At 38.0% G+C, this 14,616-nt stretch overlaps 1 protein-coding gene across 5 annotated transcripts in view; it reads right to left on the reverse strand.

Moving 5' to 3' along the window:
• Positions 1-600: 600 nt before the first annotated feature.
• LOC127638898 (ankyrin repeat and sterile alpha motif domain-containing protein 1B) overlaps positions 601-14,616 on the reverse strand; it is a 187,726-nt gene continuing 173,710 nt past the window's right edge. For 3 of the 5 annotated variants that reach the window (XM_052120631.1, XM_052120634.1, XM_052120635.1), the window contains 8 exons: positions 14,234-14,419; positions 11,237-11,362; positions 9,762-9,833; positions 8,409-8,495; positions 8,104-8,241; positions 6,859-7,026; positions 3,086-3,177; positions 601-1,930 (listed from right to left, as the gene is read on the reverse strand). In XM_052120631.1, the coding sequence (XP_051976591.1) occupies positions 1,882-1,930; positions 3,086-3,177; positions 6,859-7,026; positions 8,104-8,241; positions 8,409-8,495; positions 9,762-9,833; positions 11,237-11,362; positions 14,234-14,419 (918 nt within the window). In that variant the 3' untranslated portion in view covers positions 601-1,881. Of the gene's footprint in view, positions 3,178-6,858; positions 7,027-8,103; positions 8,242-8,408; positions 8,496-9,761; positions 9,834-11,236; positions 11,363-14,233; positions 14,420-14,616 lie in introns of all 5 variants that reach the window. The other 2 variants (XM_052120632.1, XM_052120633.1) reach the window with 2 other exon arrangements.

The raw sequence follows: 14,616 nt of genomic DNA on the forward strand, positions 1-14,616 counted from the left end.
GATTACACTAGGCTGGGCTCATTGGTGTATGATCAAATCAGTGTGATCTGCTTTTGAGCTGCTCTTTTTTGTAGTCTTTTCAACACCACAATATCTTTGTTTTAGTTACAGATATTTTAATAATCATAAAATAAAAGTTTAAAGCCATTACCGTCCGAGCTGGCTGATTTAATGCAGCGATGCTGCAATGTTTTAGCAATGTTTGCTACAACTAGTTAGTCCACTTTAGCTTTCTCCCACATTATACATTTAATATCTGTCCTCCAGTGCCTCTGCTGTGAAGTGTAAGGTCACAAATTTGTTTAAATACATCTCCCATAGGGGGATTAGTCAGGACAGAAAAAAGCACACGTGCGAAAGGGTTCAAATGAGTCATTATCAACTGCCAATGTATAGAAAAGATGAACCGCAATATACATAAAAAAATATTTTTTCCTATGCATAAGAAAGATGAAGAAAAAAGAAGTAACATGGGTTTGAAATTACATGAGGGAAAATCAATTATGATACTTCTCATATGTGGGTGAAGGCATAAGTCTGTCAATAGATACTTGTAAAACTACACTATTAATGGGAACAAACAGGTCACAGAGCAGACAGTGGTTCTACAATCTGGATTTATTCCATGTGCTTTGCAAGAATATAAATAAAAGACCAAACTTACAAAATCTGTGTGCTGGAAGCCCAAGCCTGTCTACACATGTTAGTCTGCAATGATGATTGAACAACTCCACCCATTGCACATACAAGTTTGTTGTTTTTATGTTTTGCACTTTGATCTGCAACATTTGGTACCTTGTTTCCCAATGTAATTTATTGTGATTAATTGTTGTTTTTCTCTGTAATTCTTTATATATATATTTTTTTTTTTGTTGTTGCTTTATTACATATATGAACAATGAGTCAACAAAATATGTATTTACAGAACTATAGCAAAATTCTACAGTGACAACGAGTGAAAATATGACATCTGTTTTATTTTATTTAATCTAAAACCAAAGTAAAGTGGAGCCATCTACATATTCAGTTCTTCTGTATTAGAATAATATTTTTTGTTGTTGTTGTTGTTGTTGTTGTTTCCTTAGGATGGCTACGTATTCAAGCTTGACGTATCATATAAAAATAATGTAATATTAAGACAACATCAGACAAGAATTGCACAATAAGAATAATTATAATAATAATTGTAAATGTTACAGTAATGGTAATATATTTCTCTATTAAACATTAAAATATCTTGCCAATATGAATATTAATCTTTATGGCATTGCCAATTATGTCAACAACCATTCCATAATGATTTTGGCACTGGAAGAATACATTTCATGGTTGTCCAGTGCAATGAAGTTCCATTCACATTGTGCATATTATTTTTTTTATATCATTGACCACAAATAAACCAAAGAAAAAAAGAAAGAAAAATAAAACAAAGTACAGCAATTGAAGTCCATTTGAATCCCAGTCCAGACATGCCATGGTATTTCGGACTAGATATTTAGTGAAAAGTCAGTGTAGTGTGTCAGAGTCACCATAATAACCGTCTCCACCGCAACTTGCCTTTCCCCCAGCTGTCTCTCACACGACAAAGTTCAATCACGGCTGCTGTCCTTCATAACGCAGCGAAACCATAACTCTAAATCGCTGCTACATTCAGATTCAACAGACTCCTGTATGTCCTATGCAGTGTGTGTGTGCGTATGCATGCGAATGTTTCAGAAAAGGCCACGGGTCCACGTCAGTAGTCCTTTGTACGTGTACATCAAGTCCCCGTTGAAAAATTCCTCGACTGAATCCGTACACATGCGTTATGAGAGGCTCCAGTGACACGTTTAGGTTCCTTATTTGCAATGCATGTGAGTGAGGGTCCATGTTAGGGGCAGGCTACATTCTCTGAATTCCACTGTAATAGACATGGGCGTCCGCCATTGCCCTGTGAATAAAATCACATCACTTATCCAAAGTGTCCATCAAAAAAAGCCCCCCCTTTTCCAGTTCACACGGACTGCATGCTTTCAACTACACTGCATGTCTCAGGACTGGCTCGTTTTTGCTCGTGTTTTTCATTCATTGCCAAAACCACAAAATGGAGAAAGAAAACACAACAGAAAAATTTGTAAAGGAAGGAAAAGAACAATGCACTTTTAAAATCATTTTGCAGATGCCTCAGTAAAATAGGCTTTCGGTAAATGCTATCTGACGTATTTCCCGTTCAGATAGGCTGCAACTTAGATTTCAACTTTGATAGATTGTTAAAACAAGCTCTTAAATCTTAGCTGTTTAAAAAACACAAAGCTGTCTGGTTTAAAAAAATCTCCCCCAATAAGGGACTTTTTTCCGCTAAGCATTCACTGATACTAAAAAAACTAAAACTTTGCTATGTGACGCACAAACAAGACAAGCAAAATCTCCTTCCTTGAAGTCCAATCTCCGCTTCTACACCAGCCGTTTTGGATGCCCAACTCAAAAATCTCTTCACCTCGCTAACTACGCTGTCTAGTGAGGAGGAAAGTAAATTCCGACTTTAAAAAACAACCTGTTTATAAGGCTTGTAGCAGCATTATGGTTTTAAGTTGTCATTCAAGCAGTCGAGGGGAGTGTGGGGTGTAGGCGAGGGGAAAGTCTGGAGAGTTGCTTCCCAACGAAGCGTAGGAAAAGAAAAGCGGAGAAAGGAGGAAAAGAGAAATAAAAAGAGGAGAGGGGAAAAATTGAATGAAAAACAAGCGCTTGCAACACTTTTTGTGTTTTGGAGGAGAAAGTGAGCGCACAGAAGCGTTTGATTGGCAGCGTTGCGGCCTGAGGGTTGCTCGGGACCGTCCCGAATCATGCTGTGGCCAGAGAGGTCAGGGAGCGAGAGAGATAAAGAGAGGGGGAAAGATCGGAGGAGAGAAAAGACAGCGGCAGCGTCATCATGCAGAGGCCACGGTAAACGGGCGGGCTGGGCTGGGCGGAGAGACTCGGGCGGGCTTGTCACAGGTCACTGGGCCCGTGGCTCCGTGGGGGGGCCTCTAGAGGGCGCTCTCTGTAAGGCACACACACAGGAGTGGACAGTATTTTGGGAGTATATTAGAAAATAGTGGTCTCATACTTGGTGTTGGCTCCTCTTTTGGCTTCCTGTCCTGGCTCGACTATCCAGGGGACGTTGGCGTGGCCCTTTTGATCCATTGAGGGCTGCTCCATCTGGGGTAGACACAGGAGAGAGAGACAGAGCTTTTTCGAGAGATGTCATTTAGAGGGTTAAGGGGTGGTCACACTACATTTTGTGGATCTAAACATCACATACTGACCACTTGGCAGAGAATCAAACATGGAGGACAATACCATATTAGCTTTTGGGAGCATCAACATTTTGGCACCCTTTCACTTGCATTGTATGGACCAAAAGAGCTGAGATAATCTTCTAAAATCTTCAAAAGTCTTGTTTTGTGTTCAGCAAAAGAAAGAAAGTAATTCACATCTGGAATGGCATGAGAGAGTAAATGATGAGGGCATTTTCATTTTGGGGTGAACTCTCCCTTTAAGATGAGTTAACCACATGACACATTCTGTCACACCAATACAAAACAGTGGATAACTCCACATGTGGTATATAAATTCTTTTTTAAATCAATAACGTCAAACAAATTAATCTTATCACATTAAGTCTGCATCTCCATCCTGTAAATCTGCAAAACTACCCTACAACTAGTACATCTTTATCAACCAATCGAAACTCGCTCCACATAAAGCTGAGCTCAGAAACTCGAATGACTACAGCAACATAGAAGTACACACACGCAGAGTCATTCACATCTGCTATTTGGCTTGTAGACTTTATCAGGACTTTCCATATGTAGCTGCATGAATATTAAATAACATAATCCTCACTGCCTGACTACCTCTGCTCTTAAACACACCCACACTAACTTCATTCTTCTACACATCCAAACACTTTAAAAGAGACACTAATCTTATGCAATAAACCCCTAATATGAGGCATCAACCTGAAAAGCAGCTTAATGGTTCGATAACACACTTTTAGGGGAGGTTGAGTTGGTGTCATGAAATACTGAAATATTTTCATGCATGTTTAGGTATTCATTGTATGTTCAGGATGGACAGAAGAGGAAGATACAAGAGTATGGAGAGTACACCGTGGCAAACTATTTGATCACGGTGACTGACAGAAAGTTAAGGAAAGCACTGACAACGTAAAGACTCAGTGAGCACAGTCTGGCTATAGAGAGGGCCGCCACGGACAGACTGTGCTCCCAATGCAACCTGGGAGTGATTGCCCAAAATACCAATCAATTAGACACAAATATTACCATAAAATCAACAATATATGCCCAGATTTCAATGAATGTACCCAAAAACATACACTGTGTTTTATTCTAGGTAAAAATGAAGAATGTGCAAATATAGCAACAAGATTTGTAGTATCCTGTAATAACCTAAGGGACAACGGAACCAAAAGAATAATACACGAATGTGTTGACACTGATCTCCCTGACCCCTAACCCCAATCCCCTACCCGTTACAGACCCTAAATAATGTTGCATTAGTGCTGAAGTCAATTTATTATTATGCATTTATTTCTTTATAGTTATTATTATTTTCATGTTCTAGTGCTTGTTCAATTCCTGTTCTGGTTTACTGTGTGATTGCTTTAGCAATACAACATTTATTTGATCAAGATTTTAATGAATAAGAACCAACAGAGCAAACAAAACAAACGAAACAGAAAACAAACCAGGATGAAATCAGTTGAAGGAATATTCTTTGTTAAAAAGCTCCATGAACAGTATCTGTCACATGCTGCTGATTACCATAGAAAATGATTTTGTCTTGTCCCCCAGTTTTTAAAAACACACTATCAAAAAATATATTATGCACTTACAATTGAAGTCTATGGGGCAAGCAGAACAACAGTTGTGCTATAGACTTCCACTGTAAGTGCCTTTATGTGTTTTGTTTTGACAAGTTAACATTTATTTATGTCAGTTAACATTTATTAACTGACTAAAAAGAAAGAAGGAAAAAACAAGCAAAGGAAAATGAAAGAAGTCGTGAAATTGAACAGTTTGTGGATGATGGAGGAGTTTGTGAGGTATGAGGAAGAGGAGAAGGGTGAAGAGGAGGTAAATGCCCCAGGTACCAGCAGCTAAAGGGAAACATGACCTAGAGGTGGTACACAGAGGTTACGGAGGTCAGTGCTTGGGAGCTTGGGTTTAGGTGCATGAACACAAAGACCTGGATGGAGAGGAAACAAGTGCTGCATAGAAGAGAGACCGATTATGTTCTAATGGAGTAACACAGCATATCATGTCCATATGGAGAGATGATATCTCAACATAATGACCAATTTCTCCTACAGAAGGGAAGATCAATAATATCTGCAAACAACACACAGCCACAGATGATGCTGTTAGTGTTCAGGGTAACATGGCGCTCTCTCTCTCTCTCTCTCTCTCTCTCTCTCTCTCTCTCTCTCTTTCTTACATTTACTTTTGTTATCTAAATGGGGACATACCATGTTAATAACTACAGACAATTTTGTTTTTTCAGAATTAAAAAAAAAATAATAGTTTTTTCAACTGAGAACATCTCCAAATGTCCCAAAGGGAAGTTGCTCCCACACAATGGGTCTCATTCATGAAACATGAGCAGAACGAATTTGTGCAAACGATTCATATATGTACTCTTACATAAATTGTTGCATTGAATTGTATACAACGATTTATGTAAGAATGGTCTTGAGAGTGACTTATACAAGAAACAAGAGCAGATCGAATTTCTGTGTAAGGACAATTCTGTGAAAGTGAGCTAATAAAGACTTTGGCTTCCAATTTTCATTCTTTCCAAGATTTTATTTTCGCCAATTTTATTAAGAGATTAAAAAGGAAATCATGTGGAGAGACACTGACAGTTTGCAAGCCAGAATTGAAGCTCAGCTCAGTTTTAAAGACCACAGCTCCAGCTGTTTCTAACATTCATGAACTCCATTTAAAGAAGTGGCATATTGCCTTATATTTGTCTAGGCATGACCACACCCTGCACAACCTGACACAGCAAATTGGGTCACACTGGAAATGGTGCCAATATCTTAGATGATGTACATATCATGTCTTTGATATATAGACACACACACTTTGTAGATAGTGATATGACCTATAAAATAGACCTGTTAGGCTTCTCAAAACAGGAGAAGTATCTCTGCAGGATAGAATCCAACACCACTGTTTATTTTCAACCAAGCATCCATCATTTCTGTTCTGTGTAATCCAACTCCAACAGGCAGGGTGCATTTCATTTTTATGGTGAGCTCCCGCCTACTCTGGGTCTCTTCCAGTGAGTGTAGTATTACTGGTGGTGGCAGGGGAGAGAGGGAGGCGCCATGCCCACTGTAGGGGCAGTGGACTGGGGCAGATGGAGAAGAAGTCTGCCCAGGCGGGAGGAAGTGAGTTCATAGAGCTCCATGCAAACAGCCCTCATCATTCTCTCTCATCCTTAAACGCACTGAAGGGAGAGCAGATGAAGTGTGCCGTTTACAGATCAAACACTCACCTCTCCCTCCCTCAGGACGGGCTGCGACACACACACACTGGCATGAATACAAGCAAACCTTCACTGGCAGAAGGAAATCTCTTGAAATAATGGCATACACACATTTCTCAATATTGGTTTTAAAATGTCAAAACACTGTTAAAATAGCACAGCTTGATCACACACACAAAGATGAGTGCAAGATGTGCTGTCAGCGGGGGAGAGGTGAAGGTGACGGCTAAGAGAGATGAGACAGATTGCTGTGTTAGAGCTCCAGATGAGTGGATATGAGTTTGAGAGTGTGTGCGTTTGTTTTTAAAGGGCAAAGGCACTCACAGACTTGCGTATGTTTACGCGAGGTTTAGGGACAGGTTTGGAGGGTTTGTTATCGAAGCTCTCGGGCAGAGTGGATGACCCGTGGCCGCTCTTTCTGGCCTGCAGGGCCAACTGATACGCCACCTCGAACGCCTGGCCCAACGTCAAGATAATCTCATAGGCCAGATTCTGTAGAAAAACCACAGACATAAATGCAGAGATAATGAGAGAGCTTTCGAAAAAACCAATAGACTTACAAATTGACACTTGTGGGGGAATCTGGGCTATTACAAATCAACTGAGAAAACGTCTAAAACACCTTTACGATTTGAGTTCAAATTAGTGGTAATTAATGGTTAAACAGACTTTTACCATTATTTTCACATAACTTTCATAGCTTAATGGTTTTTTAAAAGATTTAAAACATGCTTTAAGTGTGTTATGAATAATTCATGTGTCGTGACTAGATAATCGACAGACAGTTCTTTGGTATTACTGTGAAAGGCGGTAACAGCAAAGACATCTGCATACAAAATGACAATTCTAAGTGAAAACATTTTTTGTTAGAGAGCATGTCAAATATCTACAATTACAATATACTATACTATACGATTTTTTATTTCAAATATTTTAAACGTATGTTCTATTGAAAATAAGTGCTTATTTACAAATATATTTGTAAATAATATTTATTTATGCTTATGCAAAAATACAAATAAATAGTTCAAAAGCTCTTCCTGACTAAATTATCTTATGGATAACAAAAGACACTGAATCTTCAGATGAAATCAAATGTTTTTTTTTAATCAGATATACTAAAATATAACAAATATATAACATATATATATATATATATATATATATATATATATATATATATATATATATATATATATATATATATTAAATTCATCAAGCTTAAAGGAAATAATAGACTAATTTCACTGTGTTTATAGTGGCTGGCCAAAAAAGCTTTCCATTTAAATTCCTGATGTTTTTAAAGTGTGTTACCTAATGATCAGTTGACAGTGAAAGATTTATATTATTATATATATTGTTAAGATTACTAATCTTATAAGTAATCAAATACACCTCTATCCAAGTTTTGATAATAATTTAATATTTTATTTTTATTTATGGAATTGCTCACTTTTCATAGAATGACCCTTGTGCATTTGTTATTCTGAGCTTTAATTACTTTTGCATTTTTATATGCTTTTTGAGAGTGTTTATATGTAAATATGTATTATACAATATGTTACTAACCACATCGAAAGCTGTAAAGACATGGCAGTAATGATGGCTGGATTTCAGGTCCTTAGTGATGTATGCAAATGTGGACAGATCTTCTGGATCCTGGGCTGCACACGAGATATTCCTGATCTCATGCTCTGCTATGATATTCTAAACACGTAAAAACACGTAAGAAATTAAGATAAAAATGAATTGATCTTAGTACAAAATTGTACTTTTTATTCTACTTTCCTTCATGGGATATTGAGATATAAATTTGATTTTCATTTTGTAGCACGTATAAATCCATTACAATATAGGCAATAGCAGATGATCACCTTGTTTGTGGCATCGATAAACTTGACACCCTTATAGGAGACAGACAGTACTATGGTGGGAATCTTCTTCATCTGTTCTGTAGACTTCTTACAGAGAGGAGGAGAACAGGAGAGATCAACACACAGTTTCACAAACCCTAATATTAACATTCATGAGCTCCCATCACATCACACACCCCATGTGATCTGCTTAATACAAACTCAAACACATGCTTAATTATTTACATGCAATATCAGTTGAAGTCTAACCATTAACCAAAGTCCACAGCAATAACCCAGTTAGTGAGACAAGTAAAAATGGCCAATATAACATTTGTGCACTGTTTAAAACATGGCCTTATTGGGTTAGAAGGTTTATGATATCATGTACCATATTCACATAAATTATACAGTATACAGCTGAGGCTGCAGAGATCCAGAATTAATTTTCCTATCTCCCCACACCGTCATATCTGCTGTCAGACAGGGATATTTTCATTATGGACCTTATTTCCTCTCTGTCTCACTTTCTTTCTTTTGCTCTGTGCCAAAACCAAGTGAGCTGCCACATGTAATTAAAAACTAATTATTTTACCCCAAATTTGTGTGTGCAATGCATTTCTTTTGAAATCAATGGTGAGTTAAGTCTTTCAAGTGTTCTAAATTGGTTACTTATGAGGTTTCATAATGGTTCCTGCCTATTTGGCATACTGCAAAGACTTTTTTCTGATGAAGCTGGTTGACCAAATAAGTTCTTTTGTTCTAGCTATTTCTGTCAGAGGCTTCCTCTGCATCAGCGGGTGTCTTTTGCTCTGATCCTGTCAAAATGTTCAGCTTGAAACAAAGACTGAGATATAGAGGACCTCTAACTTACACCCTGTCAATGTATTGATGTGTTTGTGAATAGGCGAGGGGTGGAGGAAGTTCTAAAACTCTCTCAGTCTCATCTAAATGTGCGGATGGGAGCAGAAAGTTGAGTGATGGAGAACAGATGGTGTTTTACATGCATACAACAACAGAGCTGCAGAACTGTCTTCTCGTGTTAAATAACCTGATGAGAAGGGGAGTGGGGGGCTGATTAGGTAAGAGAAGATTTTTTGAGGTAAAGAGGAAACGGATAAACAGAGGTCACTGTATTGTGCATAAATACACAACTAGGTATTTCACAACTAGGATCTTGAAGCTGATTTTCCAACAGTAGCTAAAAGAGCCCAACTAAATCCAAGAATGTCGCATGTTCCCATATTCCTGTATAAAAGTAGCTATTATGTTTATGTTTCTTTTCTTAATAATTGCATGTCACAGTGACCTGAGGCCAGCAGGAGCATGACTGGACAGATCTTTGAGTGGTTGCCATAATGAAACAATTCTTACCCTCATTTTAGCACAGGCATCATGTGTGGACTCCGTACCGCGCAACTCTTTCACCAGTATAGACCCCAGATACTGCAATACACACACACACACACACACACACACACACACACACGTTAAATGGTAGCATTTAATTTTTTTTCTGTAAAGTTTACTTATAATGTTAAGCCCGATGTATACTTCGAATTTGATGGGAATGCTCAGCGTCTGCATACAATGCCTCAAATGTGAGTGTTGCCACCTTGTGGACACACTAATTAGTGCAAATAAATCCAGGCGCATGCGCAACCCGTGTGTTCAAAGATGTGCGGTTACAAAAATCAGGCAGTGCTTGTTCAGTGCTTGAGCACTCTGCTGATGACTAGATTTTGCATCTGACCGAAGTTCCTTGAACCAAAAAAACTAAATAAATTTGGTATTACATGACCATTTTCCACCCTTTCTCTGACCCTTATTAAACAGCCTATATTAGCTACTGTACTTGTAAGATGTCTATATGTAAATGATGTGTGTTGAGTGTTGAATGATTATAGGCTAACCCCTTTGCATGTATAATAGTAACAACACCAAAGTCACTATATGCTGAATTGGTATTGGTAAATGTCAATTATCATATATTAAAGCAGTTGTTTTTGAACATGAATGTGCAACAGACATACATATTGTACTGTAACTTAAATAAAATGTGTGCAAGGAACACAGTTTTATTTCAAGATATATATATCTTCTTTTTTTTCCATGATGTGTGTAACACTTTGAATGAGACTGTCAGGTGATTCAATAACTGTAAGGAAATGTAGCAGTGTACAAATGAAGTGTGTAGGAAGAGACTGGTTGGATAGAGGTTTGTTGTGCGGCACTGCTGGATATCAGGCAAGGACAACCTTGAGAGCCAGCAGGCCGTACTGAAAGCAATCTAGTATGTGAGTGTGTTTCTTCAATGAAGAGTAACATCAATTAATATACTGGAATTTAGAAATTGTATGTTCTTCTAGATGTGGACAAGCATGCTGGATGCATTTGTCCATTCCTTCCCACCTTAACATTGGGATTAATCTCTACCTTTCACCTCTACGGGTTAGTCACACTTACATGCATGAATTCGGTTAATAAATTCCATCACAGGAGAATAAGTCAATCAAATTTGGCTGTTGCTAGGAAACAGATTGAGTTTACGTAAGCTAATACTAGAAGTACTCAGGCCTGTAGAGGTGCTGAAAAAGCTGTATTGATTGAAGGTTAAAACACCATTATTCACTGTTGAATAACTAAAGGACTCACAGATTGCTTTCAAATTTCCTTTTCCTTTATCCGCTGGATTACTGCAGCCTACAAAGGCCACCATACTCAATAGATAAACTACATTCTTTATGCATACATTTTTAAAGTGCTTGGTAGAGTGCTCACAATTCACATAAGATGACACTCTGTGAGAAATATTTATAATTTTACACTTATAATGCACACAGACTTACATATGCTTCATAGTCACATGACTGGAATATAAGCTTCTCAGGATGGTGCTGCCAGTACTGCACTGGCGTAGATGACGTAGCCTCGTTTGGAGGCCGTAACGTGATTGGCTCACACCATTCCCCTTGCTGAAAAGGAGGAAGTGGGAAACACAGAAGTAATTAAATCAAGGTCCATTGCATCATGGCTCAGATTACAGTCACAGAAACTGTGAGTTATAGAGTTCTGCAGTGACCGCTTAATTCCGGAAGTATTTTTTCCAATTCATATATTTTCTCATAGGGATTCAGTAAAATCCTTCAATAATGGTGTTCTAAGCCAAGCCAAACCAAACCATCCAGTTCCAAGATGAGTCACACCTTTACAAACTTTGATTTAAAGCAACAACAACAAAAAAAGAACTACTCATCCCTTGAATTTTGTAATTGAATAAAAAATGACTGTACAATAAAAATACTGACTTATAGTCAGTAAAATAGAATTTATAGGAAGTTTATTGCAAAATATTCAGATATATACAGTATATACTGTCATTACTTGATAGTCTTGAGATCCCTGCATTTGAAACTGCTTTCCGTTCAGGTGTGTTTGAACGTGAGAACGCGTTTGTGCTGTCGCTGGAGTGCGGTACTTCAAGCATGAATAACTCCGATGACACAATATACCGTTACATAATAACCTTTGATTTCATAATACAGTGCTGTGAACAAGTATTTGTTCCCTTCCTGATTTCTTCTATTTTTGTGTATTTTTCACACTAAATTGGAGTGGATCTTCAAATGATTTATAACCTAAATAAACACAAAATAGAAATGTAAAATGTTTTATTGAAGCAAAAATGTACTAACTGCCCCCTTAAACTTAATAGCTGGTTGTGCCAAATTTTGCAGCAACAACTGCATCAAACGCTTCAGATAACTGGAGATCAGTCAGAATTTTGGCTTTAGTTCAGACATACTGGAGGTTTTCGAGCATGAACTGCACAGTTAAGTGCCACAGCATCTCAATTGGGTTCAAGTCAGGACTCAAAAACTTTAATTTAGCTTCTTTTGAGCCATTCAGAGGGGGCCTTACTCCTATGCTTTGGATCATTGTCTTGCTGCATAATCCAGTTGTGCTTGAGCTTCAACTCACGGACTGATGACCGGACATTGTCTTTTAGGATTTTCTGGAAGAGCAATCGCCCTGGCCCTGCAGTAGCAACACATCCCCACACCATCACACTACCACCACCATGCTTGACCTTAGGTTTGATCCTTCATCTCTCAACTCGATGAGTTGTCACTGTGCTCTTAGAGGAATTTTGGTAGATCGGCCACTTCTGGGAAGGTTGACTACCATGCCACGTTTTCTCAATTTGGAGATAATGGCTCTCACTGTGGTTCTTTGGAGTCTCAGAGCATTTGAAATAGCTTTGTAGCACTTCACAGACTGATGTATTTCAATCACCTTTTTCCTCATCATTTCTGGATTTGTATTTCTTCGACCTTGGTGTAGTGTGCTTCCTATTACCCAACTTAGTGCTGCTGAAAAAGTTCTATTTAGATGTTGATTTGATTGAACAGGGCTGGAAGTAATCAGACCTGGGTGTGTCTAGTCCAGTTGAACCCCTTTATGAATGCAGATTTATAGATTTGGAGATTTAGTAACTAAGGGGGTAAAATGTATTTTGAGTATTTGTATTTTTCACACAAGACCAGTTGGTATTGGATAACTTTTTTGTTGTATAAAAACTGTATACTTAAAGATTGAATAAAATAAAATTAATAACATAGAATAGAAATAAAATTCTGTTTACTAAGATTGCCTTTGTTTTATGTTTGAATTTGTGAATAAATTTAGTATGATATATATACAATACAGAAGAAATCAGGAAGGGGAAAATTCATTTTCACAGCATTGTAGGTCTGTCTTGAAAGGATTACGCTTTACAACTAAAAATCAATTTCTCTGTGGACATAAATGAAAGGGACTTTTACTTTGGGAACAATTTTTTTTTTTAATCTATTTTAGCACTTTGTGTTTGACCGAGTACATACTGTACAATAATAATACTTTTCTGAACTGTAGAGCTCAGTTCAGACTATAATTGAATAGTTGCTAAGCACTTCGATTCGATTTGTTGCATTGGTCTGAAGGTTTTTTTAGCTCTCTGTCCTACACGCTTTGTCTCCCTCTTTGTCTCTGTGATGTATGGAGGCAGAGGGCAGGAAGAACTGATAAAGGGTAAAAGAGGGAGAGAGAGTACAAGGTTTTTTTTGTAACCCTGTGCCATAATGTTCGGGTGCAATAACTCATTCCATTCACATAATCACTGCAAAACACATCAGCACACTCACGACACCGCAACACTGATAAGCTCTACTGACACAATGAGAGATCTAAGTTTTATACAACACACACATTCACAAATGCACACAGACACACATACATTTCACACCACACAACAATGGCACTGTTTTAATGAGTTAGATGTTCCAACTAAAAATGCTTAGTGACTGGTTGCTTTTTACATTTTTGTCATTTTTGAGGTGGAACATCAGCATGTTTACATTTATTCGTTTGGCTAACACTTTTATCCAAAGTAATACAAATACATTTGATCAAAATGTGAGTTTTATGGGAATCGAACCTATGAACTTGACACTGCTAGATCCATGCTCTACTAGTTGAGACCAGATTTTTGCGCTGAATTCCAGAGGTTGACTCAGCACAGTAAATATAATGAACTGAATCTAACCTTATTAGTTAACTGGCAAAAAACATTATGATTGACATATGGTCACAAGGCATAATGCTTGATAAAAACATTTCCATGTCACTATTTTGGGAATACTAAATTTATGTTTCTATGAATAAAACAGAAAATGAATTATTAAACCCACTGTCCAACTGTCCCATTTCCATACATTAGTATATTGTGCCACACAACTGATTTTCCCCATTACTTGACATAGTGCACACCAACACGCACAGAGCAGAGTAGTGCACTAACTCACCATACTGACTTGTGCCATCTGCCTCTCTAGTTTGGAGCGCGGCACATCTTCAAAGTAGTTGTCGTTACGCCTGCGGCGGGCATCGGCCTGCATGATGAGATGCTGCACGTCCAGAGAGCCGGCGTTGGGGTAGGCCTGATTCACAGACGGAGACAGCTGAGGGGGAGTGTGGTTACCTGTGGGCTCCTAAAGTGGGCGATATAGATAACACAACAGGGGAATTCACTAAACAATTGCGCTAGTTTGGCGAGCTGGATTTCAGTGCAAATGTGTCAAATTCAAAAATCACCCACAATCAAGTTTAACCAGATGCAACGTGAACTACTATATCACTGAGCCATTTGTACTTAAAATAAGTCATTGTCATTGTTTTGAGCACCGAC

The sequence above is a fragment of the Xyrauchen texanus genome, chromosome 47 (genome assembly GCF_025860055.1).
Source record: "Xyrauchen texanus isolate HMW12.3.18 chromosome 47, RBS_HiC_50CHRs, whole genome shotgun sequence".
Classification (NCBI taxonomy): Eukaryota; Metazoa; Chordata; class Actinopteri; order Cypriniformes; family Catostomidae; genus Xyrauchen; species Xyrauchen texanus.